Source organism: Chamaea fasciata, unplaced genomic scaffold (genome assembly GCF_029207755.1).
Source record: "Chamaea fasciata isolate MVZ Bird 193981 ecotype frontalis unplaced genomic scaffold, bChaFas1.0.hap1 SCAF_30, whole genome shotgun sequence".
NCBI lineage: Eukaryota > Metazoa > Chordata > Aves > Passeriformes > Sylviidae > Chamaea > Chamaea fasciata.
The window spans coordinates 2,005,643-2,029,835 of record NW_027094115.1 but is presented as its reverse complement, the minus strand read 5'-3'; the positions used below and the strand labels follow the sequence as shown (position 1 = coordinate 2,029,835).

The window sequence follows — 24,193 nt, the reverse complement described above, 5'->3', positions numbered from 1 at the left end:
GGTGGGGCCCAGAACACAACCTTCGGACCCTCACAGCTCCAAAATGTGTCCCCAGACAAAGCTCGTGCTGTCCCCACTGCCCCGGGCTGGTCCCCTGTGCTCTGGCACCGCCGTCTCCTGCCCAGCTGCTCTGGGGAGCTCCGTGGCTCTGCCTGTCCCTGTCATGTGTCACACGAGGCATCCCTGGGCAGCAATCCCGGGCACAGCCGCTGCTCCTGGACCTCCTTCCCCAGCCTCGCGCGGCTCAGGAACGGCTCCCCATCACCTCTCCCTGCAGCGGCGGGCCGCAGCTCCCACTCCCCCTGTAAGCGGAGAGGTTCCCTCCCTGTCGAGGGCTAGGCTGCCAAATTCCAGCCGAGAGCGCATTTTTACGGCATGACACCAGTGGGGCCCCGGCAGGAGCCGGCATGAGATCCCGGCGTCCACCCGCGGGACCCCGGGTCCGGTACCGGCTCCGCCAGCGCCGGGCGCCGCTGCTTTCCTCTCCGTGCCCGTGGAAGCGCTCGCAAATATTACAAAACATCCTCGCTTCCTTCCCCCCCGGCTACAGGGTGCAGAGCCACCCGCCGCCGCCTGGCCCTCCCCACCCCGTCCATCCCCTTCCTTCCTCCCTGCTCCTTTCCAGGCAGCCGCTTACGCAAGTGGCTTTCGAAGGAGCCCCGGGACAGGTAGCAGAGAGTGCCAGAGCTTGGGACAAGTCCGCAGCTGCGAAGGTAGGAAGGAGAAGGGAGCCGAGGGCTGGGACACTCGCCCAGAACTTGCCTACACCGGGCTGGAGGGAGGAGGAGAGCAGGGACCGAGGGTCCCTCGGCTGCCCGAGGCGCGGTGCTGTCCCCCTGCCACGGCAGACCTTGGAAGACACCTTTGCACAGCAGAACCTCCCGTGGCTTTGCCCTGCCGGGAGCCCGATGTCACGGCGCTTTCCCGGGCAGAGCGGGGCAGGACACCTGCCGGGCGGGCAGTCGCGCCGCCCGGTCACCCCGGGCTCTCCTCCAGGGCCCCGGAGCTGCCCGGGGTGTGATCTGCCGCCGGGCCCTGCTGTGGCTCTGTTTGGCTTGCTAAGGAGGAGCTGCCAGAGCTGGACGGGATGATGTGTGCCGGCACCACGCCGCCCGCCCTCCCTGGGGACCCTCGGGAGATGCCACCGGAGCTCTGAGCGAGCGCAGGTGGGGACGGGCTCGGGCCCGGCGCTGTCCCTCCGAGGCGCTGGGCTCCTGCTCTGCCGGCACCAGTGGGCAGAGTGAGATGTTCCCGGTGTGCCCGGGGACACCTCGCAGCCCGGTGCTGCCAGCGCCGGCAGGTTTGGAGCTGGTGGCGTTTAGATGGGAGGCTCCAAGGAGGCATTTAAACACCATCCATGTGACAGACCGGCTCTTAGTCACAGTCCCTGGAAACCTCTGCAAACCTCTGCCCCGGGCAGCAGAAGGGCTTGGCTGCCTCTTTCCCAGGCACATGGAAATTTCCATGGAATTAGCACAAGGATAATGATTACCATCTGCCCCCTTGCAGTCGTCCCGCCGGGCAGCTCCAGTGCTCCCCGGGGTGCTGGGCGAGCCGGGGGTGCAGGAGCCCCACCTGAGCTGAGTTCTGCCGGCAAAGAGCAGAACCTCACAGCTGGGGCACATCTGGCTGCTGTGCAGCTGGGCTGCTGTGTGCCTGCACCCAGCCCTGCCTGCGCTGGGGGTCCCGGGCACAGCTCTGGCTGCTCGTCACTATTTTAGGTCCTGTGACACCTGGCACCGCCAGGAAGCAAAATCCCTCAGGCAGCTCTGCTCACCTCCAGACCCCCAAGTGGGGTTGGGGGCTGCTCTGGGACTCCTGGGGGTCTGAGGACCTGTCACTGCTCTGAGGTGGAAGCTGTGGCTCACAGATGGTGACACTGATCCTGCCTGTTGTCCTGAGGGCCTGGGGAAAGCTTCATCAGTTTCTTTTTGCTAGTTTGTCAGGTTGAGGGAACTCTGGGGCGTGCGGTGAAGGACATCACCCTGTGCCCTCAGGGTTCTGAGATTTGGGAACTGGTTTTCTCTGCTGGTGTGCTACATAATTGTTATTTAATTTTGGTGCCTTCCCCCTCCTGACTTTCCCCGCAGTGTCTGCCCGGAAGGCCAGCACTTTCCCAGCAATCTGTGTGTGTTTACTCCTCACAGGGTGGGACCCTGCCGAGGAGGGTGGGAACAGCGGCCAAAATTGCCAAGCATGGAGCCGCAGTGCTGGCGTGTCCCCGGCTTGCTTGGCGTCCGTGAGCCCTGCCCAGATATTTTAATATTGGTTTCTAATGTGTGTGTTTGTGTGCTGGAGCCTCGGCTCCTGGTCAGATCCACCCCTCCACTTTAGATCCCTGCTCCTACAGGACAGACTTCTATAGGAAATGCTGAATTCCTGCCGCTTGGTAGCGATCCTCAGCTCAGCAAAGCCTGGGGAAGCAGATTTCTGGGATAAGCTGCTGAGGCCTGGATACAGCACCGAGTGCGGGCAGGTCCTGGCAGCTCCTGTCCGGCACATGGAGGTGTGTGTGTGTCCCGGCTCTGCCCAGCCGGGCGGGGCAGCGCTTCCAAACGCAGCATTCAGAAACGGCTGGAGGAAATTCCTTTGAAACCAGAGGCACGAGGATGAAAGGGCCAAGCCCTGGGAATTCTGCCCATGCCCGAGCCTGGCCCCTGGGCACGCTGCCTCCACAGAGGGATGCTGAGCAGGGACTGCGCATCCATTCCCAGAGCTCACCGCTGCCCCAGTCCAGCAGCTGGGATGTGCAGAGGCAGAGCTCGTCCTCGCTGTGAGCTGGAGGAGGCAGACAGTGACACACGGCACGGCACACAACATGCAGTGTTTGGCCTCTATAACACCGGCAGGAAGCCAGAGCAGTCCAAAACCCACCCCAAGGGCTGCATCTTGGGCCCGGGAACCCAAAAGTCATCTCCTCACCTTCTTCACTTGCTGCCACAGTCCATCAGGGCCTGGCTCCAGCCAGAGACCCCCTGGAAGACCCCTCTGGCCAGTTTCCCCACAGTGCTCAGCAGGGAAAAGCAGAGGAGCAGGACCCAGGGGGAGCTGCCAGGCGGTGGCACGGATTTGGAGCAGCCCTTTGCCGGGGCCACGCTCAGAGCTGTGTCCTGATGGGTTTCCCTTCCCCGTGTGGCCGTGCTGCCGTGCCAGGAGGCTGCAGCACCTCAGGACAGGTGTCACCAGAGGTGCAGGCAGGTGCCAGCAGTGCCCGGGCTGCACAGGGGGGTGCAGGTGCTGCCAGCCCCTGCCTGCATCGCTGCCAGGGATTATCTGGGCTCCTGCAGCAGCCAGGGCCCCACGCCACGTCCCACACGGCTGTCACCTGACTGAGCCCTGGTGCCCAACCGTGGTCGCCGACCGCAGCCTCCGACTTCTCCCCCGGCACGTCGGCAGCAGAGGTAACACTGACCCCTGCCAGGGGCATTTCAGGGCTCTGGGGTGGTCGGGGCGGTTGTGGGACCCCCCGTGCATGCAGAGGGGTCCCCGTGGGTGTGCGTGGCTGGGGGCACGCTGGGCTCGGTCATAGGCAGGAGAGCAATTGAGCCTGGCAGGACAAGTTTTCATCCGAGGAAAGTTTGGTTGACTTTTTTGTGAGTTGTTTTTGGTCGGTTGGCTTTTTTTTTAAAAATTTTTTTTTTTTTTTAGGAAGGTGAGAGCTTTCAAGGGCATTGACACTTTTCTTGCCAAAAAACACTGCAACCCCAGCCAGAACACCCTCACTGACAGGGGGAAAAAGAGATTAATATTCCAGGTTTCAGTTTCCCAAAGGTAAAAAGCCCCAAATGTCAGAAATGGATACATTCTCAGGCACTTTAATTAAAAGGACTCCAACCAGGACTTTCCTTAGCAGGGTCACCTCTGAGCTTTTAAAGTGCGACCTTAAATCTTCCTCCCGTGGAGGGGTCTGGCTGCTCCTGACATCGGGGCTGGCTCTTTGGCCTCCCCTGCAAGGCACAGTTCGGGAAAGAGGCTGTTCTCAGGGGAGAAATTACTCCAGTACTTTATCAGAGCTTCTTGACAGAGATCAGGTGTCCCAGACAAGGGGCTCAGACCCCAGTTTCTTGTTGGATGTGCAGTTTGAGGGGCTGTGCTGGTGGCTGGTGAGACTTGCTAAATGAGCAGGTTTAACTTGGGTAACAGGGAAAATTTCTTCATGGAAAGTTGTCCAGCCCTGGCGCAGGCTGCCCGGGGCAGTGGTGGAGTCATCTTTTGTGGAGGGATTTAACAGACGTGTGGATGTGGCGCCCGGGGACACGGCAGTGCTGGTTAACGTTGGACTCGACGGTCTCAGAGGGATTTTCCAACCTGAGCGATTCCGTGGGTCTGTTATTCCCGCTGTCCCCAGACCAGCCGTCTGTCCCATGCCAGCCCCCGCCCGAGCCCCGCGCCTGCCGGGGGTCTCCTGGAGCCGCGGTTCTGCCCCCCGAAGGGGCCGGGAGTCTCCTGGAGCCGCGGTTCTGCCCCCCGAAGGGGCCGGGAGTCTCCTGGAGCCGCGGTTCTGCCCCTCGAGGGGGCCCGGGGGTCTCCTGGAGCCGCGGTTCTGCCCCTCGAGGGGCCCGGGGGTCTCCTGGAGCCGCGGTTCTGCCCCTCGAGGGGGGTCGGGGGTCTCCTAGAGCCGCGGTTCTGCCCCCCGAGGGGGCCGGGAGTCTCCTGGAGCCGCGGTTCTGCCCCCCGAGGGGGCCGGGAGTCTCCTGGAGCCGTGGTTCTGCCCCCCGAGGGGCCCGGGGGTCTCCTGGAGCCGCGGTTCTGCCCCTCGAGGGGGCCCGGGGGTCTCCTGGAGCCGCGGTTCTGCCCCTCGAGGGGGGCCGGGGGTCTCCTGGAGCCGCGGTTCTGCCCCCCCAGGGGCCCGGGGGTCTCCTGGAGCCGCGGTTCTGCCCCCCGAGGGGGCCGGGGGTCTCCTAGAGCCGCGGTTCTGCCCCCCGAGGGGCCCGGGGGTCTCCTGGAGCCGCGGTTCTGCCCCCCGAGGGGGCCGGGGGTCTCCTAGAGCCGCGGTTCTGCCCCCCGAGGGGGCCCGGGGGCTCCCCCGACGGTGCGGGCGGGCGCACCGGGCACCCAACGCCCCCCGCCCCCCGAGCCCGGCCGATCCCCGCCCTCCGCCCGCCCGCCCGCGGGGAGGGACGCGCCGGGACCGGCGGAGCGGCGGCAGCGAGCCCGGCCATGGGGGCGGCCCAGAGCCGGGAGCCCCGCGCCCCCCGGACCCCGCCGCGCCGGTGAGTTGGGGGGTCGCGGTCCGGGGTGGGTCCGGTTCCCCCCGCAGCCCCCGCCCCAGCCCACGCCTGGGACTGCTCCGGGCTCGCTGCGGTGAAGGGACAAACCGGAGAGAGAAATTTAATTTGCGGGGAGGAAGTTCCTTTCCCTTTTCTCCTTTCCCCTCTCCCCTCCTGCCCCAGGCACACGTCGCTCCCCACCCACGGGTGCCTGAACCCCCCGTCCCTGCTCTCAGCACAGCAGAGCCCCCAGCTCAGCCCAGGGGGAAGCTGGGCTGCCTCTGTACCCCCAGTCTCGGGGTGTGGGGTGGGGGCAGCGCTGCCGTTCCGGGCCGGGCTGAGGTGGGAGCTGGCGGGGGTCTGCAGCTGGGGAGAGCTGGGGCCGGGCTGCGGGAGCTGCTCCCCACCAGCAGCTCGGGCACGGGGAACTGTCGGGAGACACTCGCTGGGATCAAAAGGAAAAGTGGAAACATCTAATCTGTAAATCAACCAATACACTGTTGAGAACAGAAAAATTTTCTTTGAGTGGGGACCCTGTAGGGCTGTTGGTTTGCAAACAGTGGGCTCAGACAGGGACAGTAAGTGCGTTCTGCCCTTGTAACTGCTCAGTCCTGCCTTTAGTTCCGTGCAGCCATCTCCTATCTAGACATTAGAGGTGTTCTCAGCTGGAAAACCCATCCCAGTGTTCCCTGCATGGCTGGAGCTGCTTCTTTCTGCCCCATTGGACTCAGCTCTTTCTCATTCCCACCTGTTTGCTCCACCTTGAGCAAACTTTGTTTTATTCCTCCCGCCCTTTATCATCTTCCTGGTCCCCATCCTGGCTGTTGTCCTCACTCTTTGCTGTCCCCATTCCTACTGGTTCCCCAGGTTATGGGTTAAGGTGCTGCCTGCCTTTCCCGAAATGACTGAGTCTGGAGCAAACTCAGGGATCTAAGGCCTGACAAACACCTGATAAAAGCATTCCTGCCACATAGCACAGATATTTTTAGCAAAGGGAGCAAAGGAGTTGAAGAGGGAGTCAATAAAGCTGCATGATGCAGGCAGCTGCTTGTGTTCATCCAGCATCAGTGTGGAAATGGGGCTGGAGCCTGTTCCTTTTGAAACGAGCTCGCACCCACACGAGTGCATCAGCGAGATTAAGCTGTGGTTGGCATTTTTAAAATGCAGGAATAGCAGAGCATTCATTATCCCATCGGTCCTTTTCAGTGCAGCCACAAATGTCTGTATTTATCCATTTGCTGGCAGTCTGGTGGGGAAAGGCAGCTGGAGCCCGGGGCTGGCTGCTGGTGTCCAGGCTCGTGTGTGACACTCGTGTCCTTTATTTCTATTTCTGTCGAGCTGTTCCGATGGAATGTGTAGCGATGGGAACTGTCACATCCCAGGCCATGCAGGTCCCGGGGGAGCTGAGCTGCTCGGCAGCCTTGTCCCACGCTGGGCATCGCTCGCGAGGTGACACCCCGGCCCCTGCTGTGCCCCGGCGGGCAGATGGCAGAGCCCGAGATGGGAGGAGGTTGTTTTTGTCGGCCTTGAATTCCAGGGTGCCTTTCTGCCCGGCCCGGGCTGTGCCCAGAGGTGCGCAGGCTGAGCTTCTGCCAAGGTCGGGAGGAGCAAAAGGAGCGGGGCGCTGCCAGCCCCGCGCTCCCGGGGCCGGAGAGCTCGGCAGCCCTGGAAACCCATCCTGGGGAGCCCTCTAGCGAGAGCCCGCCGGGCTCCCGGGGCTGCTGCTGAGCCCGGGACGTGCTCCGTGCGGCTGGCACACCCAGGGGATGCTCCGTGCGGCTGGCACATCCAGGGGATGCTCAGGGATGCTCCAGGTGCTGCCGCACGCAGGGGATGCTGATCCCTGATCAACAGAATAGGTTGGGATAAAACGCAGTAACAGGAAAACCCTCCCGAAACACCTCGGACCTCCTTTCCTGGAGGAGATAAATGCTACGTGGATAAAGTGCTTATTACAAGCTGTGGGGGAGATTCACACAGCAGTGAAATACGGATTCATGTTTTATCCTGTGCTGGTCTCTGGGTTGTTGCCACCATCCCCTGCTGTCCCTGTGCCCCATCCTGGCACTGCCTGGTCCTGGCAGGGGAGCAAAAGGCCTCACTGCAGAGGAGCAGGGAGGCAGGAGTGGAGGAGAGAAATGAAACCCCACAAAAGATCAGTTTCTGAGCTAGAAATGTCAGTGCTGGCTGCTGTGCCGTGCCCAGAAAAGCTTCACAGCCAGAAATAGATGTTCTCCTGCCTAATGAAAGGGCTGGGAAGGGAAATTCCAGGTGCACGCCTTCCTCTGGCCTGGGGCACTGCAGCTCCAAACGCCACAGGTGCGGCTGTGTGATGCCCGTTCCCAGCGTTATTCCCAGCGCCCTTCCTGGGGACCAAGGAGTGGGGACATGACAGGAATTGTGTGTGCTGTGTTTTTGGGGTCAGGCAGAGGCACTGCTGCCAGACGGCCAGAAGGAAGTTCATCCCCAGTGTGAAGGGAAGATCCATCTGGATCAGAGCTGTTTTATCCCTGGATGCAGCAAGGATAAAAATGAACAGCTAAGCAAGGTTTTGCTTCTTTTTGCAGCTTCTGTGATGACAGGGCTCTTCTGGTTCCAAAACAGGGGCCGCTGCTCTCCCCCTCCTGGATGGTCCAGGCAGTGTGTGCACCGTGGGTGGGGTTTGCAGGTATTTCAGCACAGCCGCTGCCAGAGCCATCCATGGGCTGTGCATCCCCCGAGCCGCCGCGTGTGTGCGGGGCTTGGCACAGTGATTCCTGTGACAGCAGTGAGGGAGTGACAGCGGTGCCAAGGACAGCCTGTCCAGCTGCTGCCTGTGTGGGCTGCATCTCCCTGCGCGGGTGGAAACTGCTGGCAGGTGTTTTAAAACAGGTCAGCGTCCTCCCTGCTCTGCAGAGATGCGTTTGCTGACTGTGCCAAGCAGCGTTTGGCAGGCAGAGCCTCCGGTGTGACTGACAAAGTCAGGTTATCTCCTCGCTGGTGGTTTGCAGCCGGTGCTGCTGCCAGGCTGGGTCAGGTGCCAAGCTGGAAAATGCCACTCGAGGCATTTTCTTAATTGCTCATCGGGAACAGCAAGTGGAAGCAGGCTCTGCTCCTGCACTGCTCTGGTATCTTCCTGCCCCAGGGCCCTGCAAGCCAGAAGCTCTGCAGCCAGCGTGGTTCAGTCCTGCTGATCCTGCTCCTGCTGGCTCCTTCTGTGGGTGGTGGGTGGGAGCAGGGGCGTCCTCGCTGGATGCACCGTGTGTGTGCAGCCTGCACAAGGACAGATCCTGATGATTTCCTGCTCTCGTGTGCCCCAGTTCCCTCACCCCACAGGTGGGGGCTGTAGGAGTCAGCCTGTCACACACAGCTCCTTCCCCTCTGCAGCGGAGGTGGCTCCTTCCTGCTGCTGTGCCAGTGCTACTGCTGCTGCTGCTGCTGCTGCTGCTGCTGCTCTCAGGGTTCTCCTTCCCCTCTGAGCTCCCTGGCAGAACTCCTCAGCCCCTCGCAACGTGGTGATGTTCGCTCCTGCTGGCCCTTGGGTTCAGCGGGAGGTGGGGAGGGGAAGCAGGGGGAGGATGAGGTCAGGCTGCAGCGTTGCTGCAGCGCGGCTCACGCTGAAGATCTTATGTAAAATTCATCTGCAGAAATCGGCTCCGCCGCCTTGGAGCAGGGAAGTGGGCTGTGCTCTGCTCACGGCAGCCACGGGCAACAGGATGTTGAGCTTCTGCTTTTGCTTCAGCCTCACGGTTTTTGGCTAAGCTTCAGTGAGAGTGGCGTAGTCCCCTCTTGCTCGGTGTCCCCTACCCGGCAGCAGGGGATGTGCAGGGCCCCTGTCCCCAGGCCTGGGGGTGTGGGGGCCGACGTGCTGCAGGGGCTGAGGTGTTCCCTGGGCCCCATGTGCTTCTCCTGACACTGACCTGCGGTGGGAACTGGTAGCACCTCAGCTTTGGTTCACCCAGAGAAAGCTTTGGGGAAGTTTAGAAGTGCTGTGGAAGGGGGTAAGAGATTTTCTTTTCAAGAGGATGGGCAGTAAATGACACAGGAATGACACATATATCTAATAAGGGCACCAGGAGAGGGAAGTTTGGGAGAAAGGATCCCTGCAGGGAGGTTATTTGAGATGCTCAACGGGGAGGAACGAGCCCTTTGAAGCTTCCAACAGAGGCTGGTGTCAGAGGCAGCCAGACCAGATGGACGGGTCCGCTCTGGCCCAGGGGCCTCTCTGTCCATGCAGAGACATTCCCGACTCCCAGAGCTGGCTGATGATTCACAGGGAAGCACCGGCCGTGGGCTCATCCTGCCGTGGGAGCTCTTGGTGCGGTCAGCGAGGGCCGGCAGCTCTTCCCTGCAGCGGGCTGGGCGTATTTCACAGCAGGACAGCTGGCTGCCATTTCCGAGGGCATCCCTGGGACTGTTGCTGTCCCAGTCAGGGTTCCAGGGAGCTGCCACTGTCCGGAGCCAGCAATGCCCCTGCCCGTGACAGATCTGCTGCCAGAGCCCTGCGCATTCCTCACAGCGCTGCGGCCGCGGCACGGTGTCAGTAACGTTATCCCCCTCTCTCTAGCAAGCGTGTGGGAGGTGATGAATTTGGGAGTGGGAGCCCTCGTTAGGGGAGAAGTTCCTGAGGGAAAGTTCCTGAGGGAGGCCATCAAGGTTGATTTCTGTGGGAACTGCTGGCTGTTATTCTTAAACAACAATAGTTTAATAAATAAATGAACCTGCTGCCACGGAAGGATATAGCATCAGCCGGGGTTGTTGAGGCCGGTATTTCCTTGGAAAATGGAAAGGACAGGTGTTTCCCTCCCCTGTGCCCCTGCCCCCTGTGTTTGGCTCCTCAGAGGGATGAGCCTTCCGGGCTCTTCCCGGGCGAAGGGAGGATTCCTGGGAGCTGCCTCCCCCCAGGGCAGTTCCCCGCCCTCGTGGGGTCTTCTCTGGCACGTCCAGAGTGGAAAGAATCCGTGTCGTGCCGGCTCTGTGACAGCACAGGTGCAACCAAATCAGCGTGGGATAAACTGGCGGGGATCTGGTTTCGCAGTCCGCTGCCCTCTCACCCTCTGCGGGCTCCCTGTGGCGGGTGGGGGGGTGAAGACGGGCCATCGCGAGGGGTGACAGCGACGTGCCCCGGCCCCGCCTTTGGGCAGAAACGGGCGAATTTGGGAGTTCGCACAGCAGAGAAGAGCGGCGGCTGTCACCTCCGGCCGGGAGGGGCGGGGAGCCGGGAAGCCCCGCATCCATGCCCGCGGCCGGGGGCTCCGGGGGGGCAGCGGGGCCGGCCCCTCCCGGCGGGCGGTGCCGGGGGCGGGCGCTCCCCGCCGCCAGTGGCGCGGAGCGGGGGCGGCCCGAGCGGAGCGGAGCGGAGCGGAGCGGGGCGATGGGGGCGGCGGCGCGGCCGCAGTGAGCCCGGCGGGGAGCGCGGCGGGGCCGATGGCGTTCAGCGCCTGGCAGATCCTCTCGCCGGTGCAGTGGGCCCGCTGGACCTGGTCGGCGGTGCGGGGCGGGGGCAGCCCCGAGGAGGGGGACGGCGGGGCCGGTGCTGCCGAGGAGGACGATGAGGAGGAGGAGGACCAGGACCCGCCGGCCCTCGGCTTCAGGCAAGTCACCCGCGGCCCCTTCCCCTGCCCGCCCTCCCGCGGCGCCCGCACCGCGCGGGGCCGGCGGCGCTGCGGGCGCGTCCTCCCCGGCCTCTCCCCGTCCGCCCCTCGCTGCCCGCTCGCTGCCTGGCTGCCGGGGGTCCCGCACCGCGCCGGGGGCCTGGGGGGGCCGGGCGCTGCTTCCTGGGGGACGCTGGGGTGGGAGCTCAGGGCCGGAGCAGCCGCGCTCGCTGCCCGCGGCAGCCTCCGGAGCGGCGCGGGGGATGCTGCGTGTCCTTGGAGGCCCGTGCTGTGCGCTCAGCTCGGGAGCGGCCTGGCAGAAGCCCTCCCGGAGGGCTGGGGATGCACAGGGGGCCGCTCACGATGATGTTTCACCTGCTCTCCCTTTTCCGTTTGCTAGCATGTCCCGCTGGACAGGAGCGAGTGGCCGCCCCGGATGCCGCGGCCAGCCTGTGGCCTGGCTGGACGTGTAGGTGGTGTGGAGGATTTCAGAGGTAGCCTTGAAAGCAGTAATTCCTCACTCTTTTCCCCCCCTCGGCAGCTCGGACTCCACTGATAATTTTGAGACCCCTGAAGCAGAAACACCAACCTGCTCGCCACTCAAGGAGTTCTGCGAGCCACCAGGATCACCAGAGGCCGGGACCCAAGGTAAAGAGGCAGCGTTCACCTTCTGCTCCTGGTGCTCTGCTCCGCTGGCGGAAAGGCAGGGTGGGGCCGAGGAGTAAAAGTCTCTGACTTTGAGTAATGCCTGGAACGCTTTTGGTGGTTAACGTCCTGGACAGTTCAAATGCCAGGGCTGGGCTGGGCGCTCCACAAAGAGCTGGGATGGGTTGTTTGAGAGGAATCTGGCTGATTGAGAGGAATTAATTACTTTATCACTTAAACGTTCCTCTGACACTTCCTCTGCAGCCTGGGGGGTGCCCTGACTGCTGCTGGCTGGTGGGACCGTTCTCATGTGTCACTCACCCCTGGCTCTTGCACAGGAGTGCCAAGATGCCAGGTTTGTGTCCCCCAGGCTGGTCAGTGGTCGGGGTTTCATTGCACAGGCCATTTTTCCTTGGAGTTAGGTGCCAGGTGTCCTCCCTGCGTAGCTGCTGTTAAAGATGCAAAAGCTCGATGCTGCTAAACCCCATTTTTTGAGAAATTGCAGGGGATCTGCTCTAACCGGGTGGGGTTTCCTTTGCTGGTGGGTCCTGGGCTGTTTTGCAGGTTTATCCATAAGTCTCACACTGCTGCTGCTCCCCTGAGTGTGGCTCCCCATTAGCCCGTGGCCTTCTGAGGACCAGCTCCCCACTGCCTCCATACCCTCCTCCTCAGGAGTTTGTGCTGGTGCCCATGGCTGATCTTGGTGTTTATGTCTGGTGTTGTGCTGCTGGGAGGAAGTTTTGAAGCTCTGGTACTGCTGCAACAACGCGCTGGAGGTTATCAGGGCAGGGCAGGGAGGAGACCTCCCCTTCATCTGCCCTCAGCAGGGCGGGGTGGCTGGGCAGTGTCAGGGTGTTTGTGAGCCCCCGGCGTGCTCTGCAGGACAGCCGCCTCTCCAAGGCAGGATGTGGTGGGTCAGGAACTCCTGGACAGGCTGTCCTGAGCTTCCCCTGCCCTGTCTTGCCCCTCACTGCTGTGGGCCCTGGAAAGTGATGTGCAGTGTTGTCCTTTCCTTGAATGCTCACGGCAGCAGCTGGGAACTTTCCGCAGGGCTGGTTTCAGAGCACACGGGCTCGATCCAGACCGTGGGTCCAGGTAGTGCTGGCCGTGTCAGTACAGGATGCCGTGGCTCTCCATCTCCTGTGGTGTTGTTCTGCTGTTGGGGTGGGTCTGGGTGCTCCGCCATCCCTGTGGGAAACTCGTGTTAGTTTGCTGTAGTGGAGGGAGTGTTCAGTTCATGCTCCCAGTAATCACAGCTCTTGGAATAATCCTTTTAAGAAGGGATGACAGAGACATCTTTACTTTGGGGATAATGCCTGGTAAGGGGGGGGAGAGATGAAGGCTTTCCTAGCAGGTAGGAGGATCATTTCTGGCACAGCTTAGGGAAGTGCATTGCTTCAAGCTCCAGGGCGTCCCTGTTCCCGTGAGTGCCTGTGCCCCCTATCCTGGGATGAGCAGCTCCTGCTCAGCAGCGAGGGAGTAGCTGCTCCTGCACACAAAGCTCCCAGTGTTCTGGAGACGAGGGCATGATCTCCAGCAAAAGCTGTTTTTCTGTGCTGCCTGGCAGAGAGTGGGATGTTGGAGCCGGCAGAGCCAAACTGCGGTGCCACCACACTTGGCTCCTTCCCTGCCCCTGTCTCTGCCTGTGTCTTTTCAGTTTGGAATGGTGGAGAGAAAGGATTCTCCAGGACGGGTCTGCAGTGCGCAGAGGCGCCCAGGGCTGTCACGCCGCTGTACCAATGTAATCCCTGTGTTAGGGCCCCATCTTTGCCCGTGCCCTTGGCCCTGGCTGCAGCTCGGGAGCAGCAGTGGGATGGAGGCAGCCCCGTGTAATGGCTGCTTGTCAGCACCGGGAGAGCTGCGGCCCTGCAGTCCCTGGGGAGGAGCTGCTGGCCAGGCTGGGGGGTGCGGGGGCAGAGCAGGACCCGAGGGCAGGCACGGAACCCCTGGCCTTGAGGGACAGCGAGGAGCAGGCACTGCCTCCTGCATAGCTGCAGTCTCATCCTGCCTTGGGAGTTAATAGAGGGAGGAATGACAGGAGCTGTGTCTCCGGGGCTGGCTGCTCCGTGCACAGCCAAGAAGTGACCTGGGTGTGTTAAAGCCTGTCCTTGGGGACAAAAATTCCGCCCTGGAGGGGGCTGCAGTGAGGGTTAATGCCCACTCAGGATCACTCAGTTTCCTCTTGCTGTCTTGGATGGTGGGACTAATTCTGTCCCATTCTTGCTCCGGTTACCTCCAGTCCTCTGCCAGTAGGTATTTTGCACAAGGAAATGAGCAGAAGCAGCAAACCTGGAGCCATCAGTGCTGGGAGCAGGCTGCTGCTGCCCTGCTGCAGGACACGTGTTTTCCGGAGCGTTCGCAGCATCGTTCCCGGTATGCTAATTCTTAACAGAATAGATGTAAAAATAGATCAACGGCTGTTAAACGCAAGCGGAAAGCCAAGAGAGGAAAACAGTCGTTGGCGATGTGGGGCTGAGCTGGGTGCACGGGGCAGATATCCTGTGCCGAGACAGGGCCCTGTGTGACTCAGAGCGGAGGGGCTGCTCCGCGCTCGGCACGGGGGCCAGGCAGGGATCGCTGCCGCTTCGCCTGGCGCTGCCTGTGCGATGGAAAGGGCGCTGAGCCTTTGCCTTGCGGCGCTGCCAAGTGCTCCTGACTCGTTTGAGGGATGGCATGTTGGAAAGCTGTTTAAGTCTGTGTTTGTGTTTAATTTCAGCCCGAGGAAGACAAGCGAGGCAATTATAACGCAGAGGCACAAAGTGTCTATTACTGCGGTGCCAGACTGTCCTGCCTGTTTTTCTTTAGGAAGTAAAAAAATCTCCGTTTTCACTTTGTAGCATCCCCTGCAGGTACCCACCTGGATGTGGAGCAGGTTTGCAGCCTGCACACAGCCGGAACAGCGGGTGTTGGTGAGACGCAGCACGCCCGGTGCTGGGTGTGTGTTTGGGACAGACGCTGGGGTCACTGTGTGAGCCGTGCCGCTGACAGTGTCCCTTTCCGTGCTGGGGCTGAACTGTCCCCCGCTGCCGGGCGCAGTGCCAGAGGTGCAGTGGGAGCCCTCAGGGTCACCTTTCGGGGATGCTGCAGTACGGCGCTGCTGGGATGCCTGCGGGAAGGGCTGCTCCGAGGGGCTGAGCTGTGTGCGGCTGCCAGCCTGCCTTCTCTGCCGTCCCGTGGGCTGTTCGGCACAGTTTTGGCCCCAGTGGAGGATCTGAGCAGTGAGAGGGCTGGGGGCAGCCGCAGGAGTGGGGCCAAGCTGGTTTCCCTGCAGGAGCCGTGAGCAGAGGGAGTACGTGCGGAGCCAACACGGCCGCTCGCAACGTGACTGCCTGGGGCTGGCGGGAGCCGGGATGCTGGAGCACTCGGAGCAGGAGCAGGGAGAGCTGCAGGCAGCGTGCTGGGCTTGGGGAGGGCTCCGTGGGGGAGAGCCAGGGCTGCGCTGAGGGATCGCCAGGGCTGGGCAGCTGCGGGGTTGGGGCAGAGAGCTTGGCTCCTGCTGTGCACCCCAAGGTCCTCCAGGCCACTGTTTTCTGCATCCTGTGTCATTGTTCTCGCAGGAACACGCGCTCCCGCCACGCTGTGATGGAGGCAGAAGAAATGTAGAGGGGGAGGAAGTAGGGGAAACCCCCCCCCGAGCTTGCAGGAGGGACGTTTCTGCTGCAAAAGATTTCCAAAACCATAGGCAAGCACCTGGGCTGCCTTCTGCCTGTGCCTCCTGCCTCTCAGTATATCCCAGTTCCTTGGCTCTCAGACCGGCTGGGCAGGCGGGTTCTGAGTAGCTGAGCACTCTTGGGTGCAGAAAAGGAGGGAATCACAAAACTGGAGAACCTGGGTGGGTGGTTCTTCCTTCTGATTTTTGTGGGAAAATGATCCTGAGCTACGGCCACATGCGCCACCGCTCCTTTCCTCCCCGCCCTGTAGACACCACAGCACGGAGAGGTGGTTTGTGTGCTGACTGCTTGTTATTCAAGAAGTAATTACTCATTGCTTGGGTTAGAAACCAGGATGGGCTCATGTCTGTGAGAACAGCGGCTGCCAAACCTTCTGCTGGGAACGCAAAATGCACTTAAATAGTCCTTTTGCCCTGACTTTGAAGTCTGTTCTTCTATTTAGGGCTGTCTCAGGAAGGCTTCAAACAGCCGAGCAGCACAGCAAGTGTAATAAAGTTTTCTTTGGGGTCTGTTAAGGAGGTTTTCCTGGTTCCTAATGATGGGAAGGCCTGCCAGGCGCTGCCTCAGACTGTTTCCTGGCTGCACTCCAAGTACTCATCCACTGGATTTGTGTTTACTGATGCATTTTCTGGGGCATCAAGGCAACGTCTACTTGGAGGGAACTTTTTTTTTTTGCAGTCAGAGGAAGCATTTTTGCAGTCTCAGAGAGGACACAGACCCTCATGATTCATTTCCATGGCTTTTAGCATCCTGGGGATCAATTATGCTAACCACGAGCCATCAACTGAGTCAGGATTGTTGGCTCCACGTCCTGGATTAGTCCTGGGACCAGATATTTGCCTGATTCACTTTTCCTTTGCCAGCCCGTGACTCGCTCTGTTACCAGCACACATGAGCTGGTTGGATTAAACAGTAAAAGGATTGAGGGGAAAGGATTGGAGTAATGGTGATTAAGTCATGGATCAGGATTTGTCACTAGAAGATGCTGATAGCTGTGTGCAGAGCCTGGTGTGACCACAGCAGGATTTCTGCAGGTGGAGTCAGCAGCTTCTGCCTGGTGCACGTGCAGCTCTGCAGCCCCAGCCCTGGGCAAGCCCCAGACCCCTCCTGCAGCCTGTTCCTGCTCCTTCACTGGGCACACCTTCCCATTCCCCCTCTCCCTGCGGGCTGCTTGTTCACGTTTTGTGCTCTTGTCTCCTGCGTCCCCGAACTCTTCTCACTAATTTTTAACTCTGCCCAAGTGAGCAGTGACTCCCTGTCATCTGGCAGGAGGGAAGCTGAGCTGTGGGTCAGTGGATCCCCCATAAAATCCGACCCTGGAGCAGCTGTGAGGAGGGAACAGAAAGTGCTCTGGGAGGGAGTGCACTGCAGGCCAGGGTTTAACCATCTCCTTTTATCTTTTCAGAGCCAGGGGGCCATGGTGACCTGCTGGTAGGGGAAGCCCACTGGGACAGCTCGCCTGGGAAGCACCCCAAAGATGAGGCTGAACCAGAGATTGGAGCCTCGAAAGCCAACTTGGATGCTAAAGGGGAAACTGACCCCGACAACTCGCCCCTGATGCAGCCCTTGGCCGGGCTGGGCTGCAAGGCTGACCCTGGCCACGCTGCTGTGCCCTCTGCGCAGCCAGCCCCCGTGGCCCATGTGGGCACAGCCCCCTGGGAGCAGGTCATGTCAGGAGGGGACACGGCGGACACGGGCACGGGGCTGGTGGGGCTGAGGGCTGATGCCCTGGCCCAGGAGCAGCTGGGGAAAGGGAGAACACCTTCACTGGGGAGGAAAACAGATGAAGCCACCGAGGAGACCCAAGCATCCTACCAGCTTGACCCTGAGCAGCGTGACAGGAGTGTGAGCCCCTTTGTGGCAGAGGTCTGCCAGCTGCAGAGCTCTGCCCCAGCAGCCCCACAACGCCTTCCCCATCCCGGGGAGCCAGGGGGGGACCCGGCTCTGGAGGCCCCAGGGCAGGTCCCAAAACCTGGGGCTGATTTTACAGAGGCTAGGGAGAGTGTGGAGGCCAAGCCAGCTTCCCCCAGGAGGGGCAGCAGGATCCCAGCCAGCAAGCTGACACCGAAGAGACACAGAGAGTCCCCCAAGAAACCAGCTGAGGATGTGGAGAGGGGTCCCACACAGCCGCCGCCACCTCGGGGCTCCTCCCAGCTGGGTCCCACGTGCTGGGACAGCCCCGGTCTCTACTCCCTCAGTGGCACCTCAGCGCTGCAAAATTCGCCGGTTCTTCCCAAGGGCTCTTATCAGTTTGACCCCAATAACTTTGACTCCGTGGATCCATTCAAGCCCACCAAGACACTCGCCAGCACCGACGCTGACTCTTGCTCCACTGCAGATAACAGCCTCAATGAAATCCTCGAGTCTCAGACACTGGAGATGCAGGACGATGCCCTGAAAGGCAGAGACTCCCCCAAGAAGCCCAAGTCACGCCTGATAACGTGAGTGCCAGTGTGTGCGGAGCTGGGGCTGCGGCCCCTCTGTGTCCCCACGGGCAGGCAGAGCTGCACTGCTGGTGGTGATGATGGTGATGGAGATGATGATGGTGGTGGTGATGGTGGTGGTGGTAGTGCTCCTGCGCTGGTGCCTCCTGAGCCAGCCCCAAACCTGCCGTGCCCCTCCGGTTCTGCTGGTGCCTCGGTTTTGTCCACCTGTTTTCCCAGCAGAGGGGCAGCTCCCCTGTGCCTGTCAGTGCCGCTGATGGGAGGAGAGGGACAGGAGTCCTGGAGCAGTGCCAGGGGCCTGAGTCCAAGCAGAGCAGGGGAGGCTGGATTGGGACCCACCTGCAGGATCACCTCTTTGGAAACCCCTTGGGGGTCCAGCTGGTGGGTGCAGGTGCAGATGCGGTGTCAGAGGAAACCCACGGTGGAGGCTGGAACTGATGTTTGCTGGACTTGTGCAGGGATATGCAGGAGCTGGTGGATGCAGGTGTGACTGGTCAAATGTAGCTGAGACATTTTGTGAGCTGCCACTGAATTTCTGTTTTATGTCAGAGAAAGAGAACAGGTTGGACAGGTGGACTCTTACTCTGCTGTCGGATTCTCCAGTGAGAAAAATTAGGTGGTGGGTTTTTAGAGAGAAAGAGAAAACCTCACAGGCAAAAATCAGGCTGTGTTGGGTGTTTTTGTGCAGGAAATACTTTACAGAGAGTAGATCCAAATTTTTTAAGAGCTGGTGTTCCCATGTGTGGCTGTGGGTGAACAGAGCCAATGGGGAGGGGAAGCAGCAGGGAATTCTCTGCTCACTCTCTGTCACCCTGGAGCAGCACAGGCAGCAGGATGTTGCCCTGGCAGTGAGGTTTGTGTTTGGGTCTCACCCCGCTGCTGTGGATAGCAAATGCAGGATCAGAGCACTGTGTGTGTGCCTTCCCAAAGACAGAGCTAGGCAGCTCCCCGTGCTTCTCCAGAGCAGAGTTAACATCCAGGTCTTTTCACACACTCTTCTTCTCTCCATCTGTCTGTCTCTCTCCCTGTCTGTGCTTTGGTGCATCAGGACTACTGAGCAAGTGAAATTTCTCTGTTTTCTGTTGTAAGTACTCTCTCCTGTATTCCTTTTCTCTTCCTTTGCTGTTTTTGTCCTCTCTCTGGGTGTGTGCTGCCCCACTCGTCTCCATGGCATGCTGGCTCCTTCTGCCCTTTGACTTGTGCTCTCTGCTGTCTGGTTTGTGTCCCAGCCCTTGGCGGGGTCCCCAGGGTGGCCTGGCCTGGTGAGTGTCTGGGAGTGAGGGAGAGGAGGAGAGCTGAGCTGAGCTGAGCTGAGCTGAGCTGAGCTGAGCTGAGCTGAGCTGAGCTGCACTGGAGGCACACGCCTGTGCTTGTCCTCGCAGCATGCCGCCTTGCAGTGTCTTCTGATGCTGGACAAGTGCTCAAAACCTTCAGCTAATGGAGGGGCAGCAGGTTTTTGTGCAATCCAGAGCTGTTATCTTGGTGCTGGGGGGGAGCTCAAACCAGCTGCCAGGCGATGGGATAACCCTGGCACAGGAGAGGGTGCAGAAAAGAGGAGGGTGAGGACATGACAAGTTTGACTTGCTCGTGGCAGGGCATGAGGGAGAAAAGCAGTCCAGAGCAATTCTTCCACGTGAGCGAGGCGTGCATGGCAGCGTGCAGAGAAACCTCCGTGTGCCACGTCGCTGGCTGTGCTCTGCTGCGCTTGTGTGCGATGGGCTGGGGAGGCTGGACAGGGCCACCGCGGGGGGCAATTCCATAAAGCCGGGAACAGCTCGCCGCAGGCCTGCTCGAGCCTTTGCCCGTGTCCCCGCCGAGGGGAGCGCCGTGCCTGGAGGCTGGCACCCCTCCCCAGGTCCCTGCGGTGGCTGTCACACGAGCTGTTCCCGCTCAGCAGGCGTCTCCTGGGGGGTCAGACGTGGCCACAAGCCCGGGAGATCCCTGAATGTGGAGTGTGAGGGGGTGAGATGCCGGAGAGAAGCTCATGCTGTCCCACACGCGTTCCCCTGGGACCGTGCCTGCGCTGCTGTGCTGGTGCCCGGCGTGTGGGGTGCGGCCGTGCCTGCGTCCTGCGCGGATGGAGGGCTGTCCTCAGGAACGTGGGATGAAGTTCCAGGGACAGCCTCCTCGCTGGAGGGCAAGGGGACCACCTGCAAGACCTTCTTGGGCTAAACCTCCCACCCGAGGGGCCCTTCTCCTCGGGACAGCGTTTGTTGGAGGCGCAGCACCTTCCCCCGGCCGCGCAGGTCGGACTCACCTGGGAGACGTGGATGCTGTGGAGAAGTCCCAGACAAACTTCCAGCTGCAGGGACAGGGCACGAGACAGCCTGGACGTGGTTCTTCCTGCAGAAAGAGGACATGCACTGAAGCCTGGGGTGCCCTGGACACGCAGGGCGAGGGTGCAGCGAGGGAGATCCTCCTTTGCCAGCTCCTTGGCGGTGCCTCTCTCGCCATCAGCCTCTTGGGTCCTCGCTCCCATCCTTGCCTTCCTCAGGAATAAACACCTCACAGACAAACCCAACCGATGTGTAGTCGTGTCTTTTGTTTGCCTGTTCCTTCTGTTCCTTCCAGATCTTGCTCTGCCTCGGTGTTCACTGGTGAGTGGGGTGCTGGCATGCGGTGGGTGCAACGCTGGTGCTGGGACTGCCTCCCCCTGCTTGGGCTGTCTCTCGCGCGCCCCCGTGTCCCCCGCGCCGCCCCTGGACCCCCCTCAGCTGCTGCTTCTCTCTCCTGCAGGAGCGGCTGCAAGGTGAAGCAGCACGAGGCACAGCCCCTGGCCCTGGACTGCGGCACTCAGGTAGGTGGGTCTCATCCCCAGAGGTGTGGGCTGGGCACCGGGATGGTGGTGGGGGCAGCTGGGCTGGCTGAGCTTCACCAGAATCTTCCCTGTGGGCAGCTCCTGATGGGAAGGGAGGGAGGAGGGCTGCTGGGGAGCCGCTCACCAGTGGATTTTAAGCCTTCCATGCTTTCCATGCAGCACCCAGCAGCTCACCTGGTGGCCTGATCCCCGCAGATCTTGGTTAACTGCATGCTTTGATCCTGCAGGATGAGGGAGTGTTGATCTCAGAAATCCCGGACATTACAAATCGGGATGGACGTGCCACTGATGAGGAGAAGTTGGCCTCCACCACCTCCATGCAGAAACCATCCGGGCTGGAGAAGAAGGCTGAGCCAGAAGATGACCTGGAGTACTTTGAGTGCTCGAACATCCCCACGTCAGCAGCAAAGCACAGGCCAGAGGCAGGTGAGGAACATCCCATTGCCCTCAGCTCTGGGAATGTGCCGTGACTGCACTCAGGGAGCCTCTGCAGCCTCCAGCAAGGAGCTGGTGCTGCTGAGGCAGCGCAGCCTCCTCAGAGTTTGTTTACACTGACAGGGCTAAAGGCTGCTGCAGGTTCTAATGGAGCCTCCCACTGCTTTCCTGCACTGTTTGCAGTATGGAAAATGATGGTCCAGGCTGTGTTTATTTAGGCTTCGGGTGCAGAGCACTCTCCCCACAGTGCTGCCGTGGGATGTGGCTCAGGCACGAGGTTCCCTCCCCGTGGTGCTCACTGCTGAGCCAAGAGCTGAGCAGAACAATTGTCCAGCATTCAGAGCATCCTGCCCTGACTCCTGGGCTGCAGGGTCCCTGCTTAGAGCCTGTGCCTGGAGCAGAGCTGCCAGGACTTGGTGTCCAGGCACAGGGCTGTGGTTGATGGAGATATCAGTAATGCCTACAGAGACACCAATTATTGCTCCTGGTGGAATTCTGCTGTCAGTTTCCCACGCAATTAGCCTCCCTGACCAAGCCATTACAAAATAATTAAAAGCCAGGCAGCACGACATTTAATCAATAGCCAAGTCCTAGGTGCAAGCAGGAGAGTTCGCCACGGGGGGTTTGCAGCCCTCCCCTCTGCAGGGACCATTAATCATTTCTCCCGATGGCTGTGCTGGGCTGCCTGCTCCATGGAGAATGGTCCTTTATCCTCAGGGAGGAAAATCTGACAGTCAGGGGAGAGGCTGGGAGGGTTTATTTATTGCTGCTGGTCTCGGAGGGCCGGGCAGGTGCTCGGGCTCGGTGCTCTCTGCAGAGATGGGGTGGGAGCCGAGGGTGCAGCTGCTGGCACCGGGATAAATGGAGGGAAGCAGTGGGGAGTCTGCAGTCACCAGTGTTACATTACCTCCTTCCTCTCCAGGCTGAGCTCTCTAAATGCTCTGTTCTCTGCCTGGGTAACACATGAATCATGTCTGCAGTTGTGTGGCCCGTAAATTACCCCTCAGGCTGTGTGGGGCAGCACCGTGCCCGCAGGTCAGGGTGTCCCTGTGCAGGGCAGGGGGTCCTGAGAGGGAGCGTGTCCCACAGGTCAGGGTGTCCCTGTGCAGGGCAGGGGGTCCTGAGAGGGAGCGTGTCCCACAGGTCAGGGTGTCCCTGTGCAGGGCAGGGGGTCCTGAGAGGGAGCGTGTCCCACAGGTCAGGGTGTCCCTGTGCAGGGCAGGGGGTCCTGAGAGGGAGCGTGTCCCACAGGTCAGGGTGTCCCACGCCTTGCAGATTTGGGGAGATGTTTTTTATCTCTTCTCTGCTGCTAAGAACCGCAGGGGCCATGTGGCAGGTCCTTTGGAGGGTGCTGAGGCTGGCTGATGCTTGTGCTCTTCGGAGTGCTCTGAGCAGCTGGTCTATTCCAGCATCCTGCTGAAGTGCAGAACGTCCTGAGCATCTTCCTCCCCCTCAGTGCTGTGGTCTCAGGGTGGCAGCCCTGGGGACATGGGCGCAGGCTGAACTGCCACCAGAGGGGAGTGTTGGTTTCCACTCCAAGGAGTGCTGGCAGGGTGCACGTTGTGGCTCCTGGGGTCGGGGTTTAGTGGTGACCTCAGCAGTGCTGGGGACTCGATGGTCTTAGAGAGCTCTTCCAACCGAAATGATTCCGTGCAAGGGCAGGAGCTGGGGGCAAAGGCTCCTTTGGGAAGGGAAGCTCAGGGGATGGAGGGGCTCAGAGGTGCCCTCCTATGTCTCAGAAAATCTGCGTGTGCCCAGGGTGCTGTTTCCAAACCAATAAAAGGTCGTGTTTCATTGTCTTCAGGTTTTGAAAAGGAGATCTGCAAGCAGATGGAAAAAGGAGGGCCTGGCATCTTCCCCGTGAGTGCCTCTCGCTTTTTCCTTTCTGAAATGAGTTTCTTTGGGAGGTAAAATTCTTGACAAGCCCACGCAGGGACTAGATAAAAATAGCAGAGATTTCCCAGCAGGCCTGGAGGAGCCTGGCAGAGCCTGATCCCTCCTGGGTGGGCTGCGGGAGGGAGGAGGGAGGGATGCTGGGGACAGAGCAGAGCAGGGCAGAGCCACTGCAAGAGCGGCTGAAGGACAGGGAGAGGGCAGAGGAGACCACGGGCACGGGTTGTGTCTCACGTGCAGCGTCCAGGGCTGGCTCTGTGGCCTGTTGGTGCTGGTGCCTTCTGCAGGGGCTGCTCAGCCCTGCTCCCAGGAGGGCAGCGACAGCAGGGGTGGGGCAGGAGTGAAACAGCCCTGCCACTGCAGCCACACTGGCCCTGGCACCCGGCAGCAGCGCCGCTGTGCTGGGACACCTCGGACGTGCCCCGGGGAGCCCCAAGGCCTCTCTGCTGCGGGGGGGACCCCGTGCCAGCTTAGCAGCCCCTCAAGCTGCTTGAGTTGACAAGCAGGTGACAGTGAGATTAGCAGCATCAGCAAAACCAACTTCTCTGAGACAGATTTAACTGTGCTGAGCCCCACAAGGACGTGAGGCAAAGTGAACCTTTCGTTTGGAGCCCAGGAGAGCCTGGGCAGGCTCTGGTCCTGCGGGCAGGCTGGTGTCACCCCAAAGGTACCGGCAGGTGCTCAGGTGTGTACCTGCTTTTGGGAGGTACTGTGGGGGGCTGCTGCCAAAGCCCCCAGGGCTGAACCTCCTCAGTGTTGGGGAGCCCCAAACCTGCCCCGGGGGTGCTGCCAGCTCTGGCCACGGCTGCAGCAGAGCTGTGAGGGCTGCGAAGGGCTCGGGAGCTTGAGCTGAGCAGCAGCTGAGGCACCGGGGAGGAGGGGAGGGCAGAAGTGCTCCAGTGCTCTCGTTTCCAGAACGTGAGGAGCAGGCTGCCTCCTTCCTCCCGGCACTTCTCTATTTCTGGCCTGGCAGCCGTTCTCAGGGAGATGCTGCGTGGCTGTCACTCGTCTGGGTGATGAAAGGAGGAACAGGCGGTGTCAGCGCCGGGGCCACAGGGCTGAGCCTTCCCCCCGTTTGTCTCTGTGGCTGCGGCTCAGGCAGAGCACAGGAGCTGGGCTTTGGGAAAGGGAGGCAGTGAAAAGTGGGGCTACCACCACCCCAGTCCTTGTAGAGGCACCCAAAGCGGCAGCAGGAGGGTACCAGGATCTCTGTGTGAGCATCCCCCATTTCAGAGCTCTCCTGGACACCTGGAGCACCAGGGATGAGTGGGGCTGTCCCTTGTACCCCTGCTCTGCAGAGCGGTGAAGTCTGCTTCCCCCACAGCTTCCTCGGGCATTTGGGTGATCAGCAAAGCCCAGGAAATGTCCCTGCAGCTGCCAGCAGCAATTTGAGTCCGTCAGCTGCAGCGATGTCCCCAGCAGACTGGGAGGGGCTGGAGACAGGCAGCCCAGACCCTCACAGACCCCCCTGCCCGTGGCTCACAGGCACCACAGACTCTCCGGG

At 60.9% G+C, this 24,193-nt stretch overlaps 1 protein-coding gene across 6 annotated transcripts in view; it reads left to right on the top strand.

Annotated features, from left to right (window-relative positions):
• The first annotated feature begins 396 nt into the window (after nt 1-396).
• Nucleotides 397-24,193, top strand: part of TACC1 (transforming acidic coiled-coil containing protein 1) — a 29,476-nt gene continuing 5,679 nt past the window's right edge. The window contains exons 1-7 of one of the 6 annotated variants that reach the window (XM_066206417.1): nt 5,128-5,213; nt 11,325-11,431; nt 16,505-17,540; nt 18,592-18,627; nt 20,280-20,340; nt 20,589-20,787; nt 22,601-22,656. In XM_066206417.1, coding sequence (XP_066062514.1) covers nt 5,161-5,213; nt 11,325-11,431; nt 16,505-17,540; nt 18,592-18,627; nt 20,280-20,340; nt 20,589-20,787; nt 22,601-22,656 — 1,548 coding nt within the window. In that variant the 5' untranslated portion in view covers nt 5,128-5,160. Of the gene's footprint in view, nt 714-5,127; nt 5,214-10,539; nt 10,784-11,324; nt 11,432-16,504; nt 17,541-18,591; nt 18,628-20,279; nt 20,341-20,588; nt 20,788-22,600; nt 22,657-24,193 lie in introns of those variants that run through there. The other 5 variants (XM_066206415.1, XM_066206418.1, XM_066206419.1 and 2 more) reach the window with 5 other exon arrangements.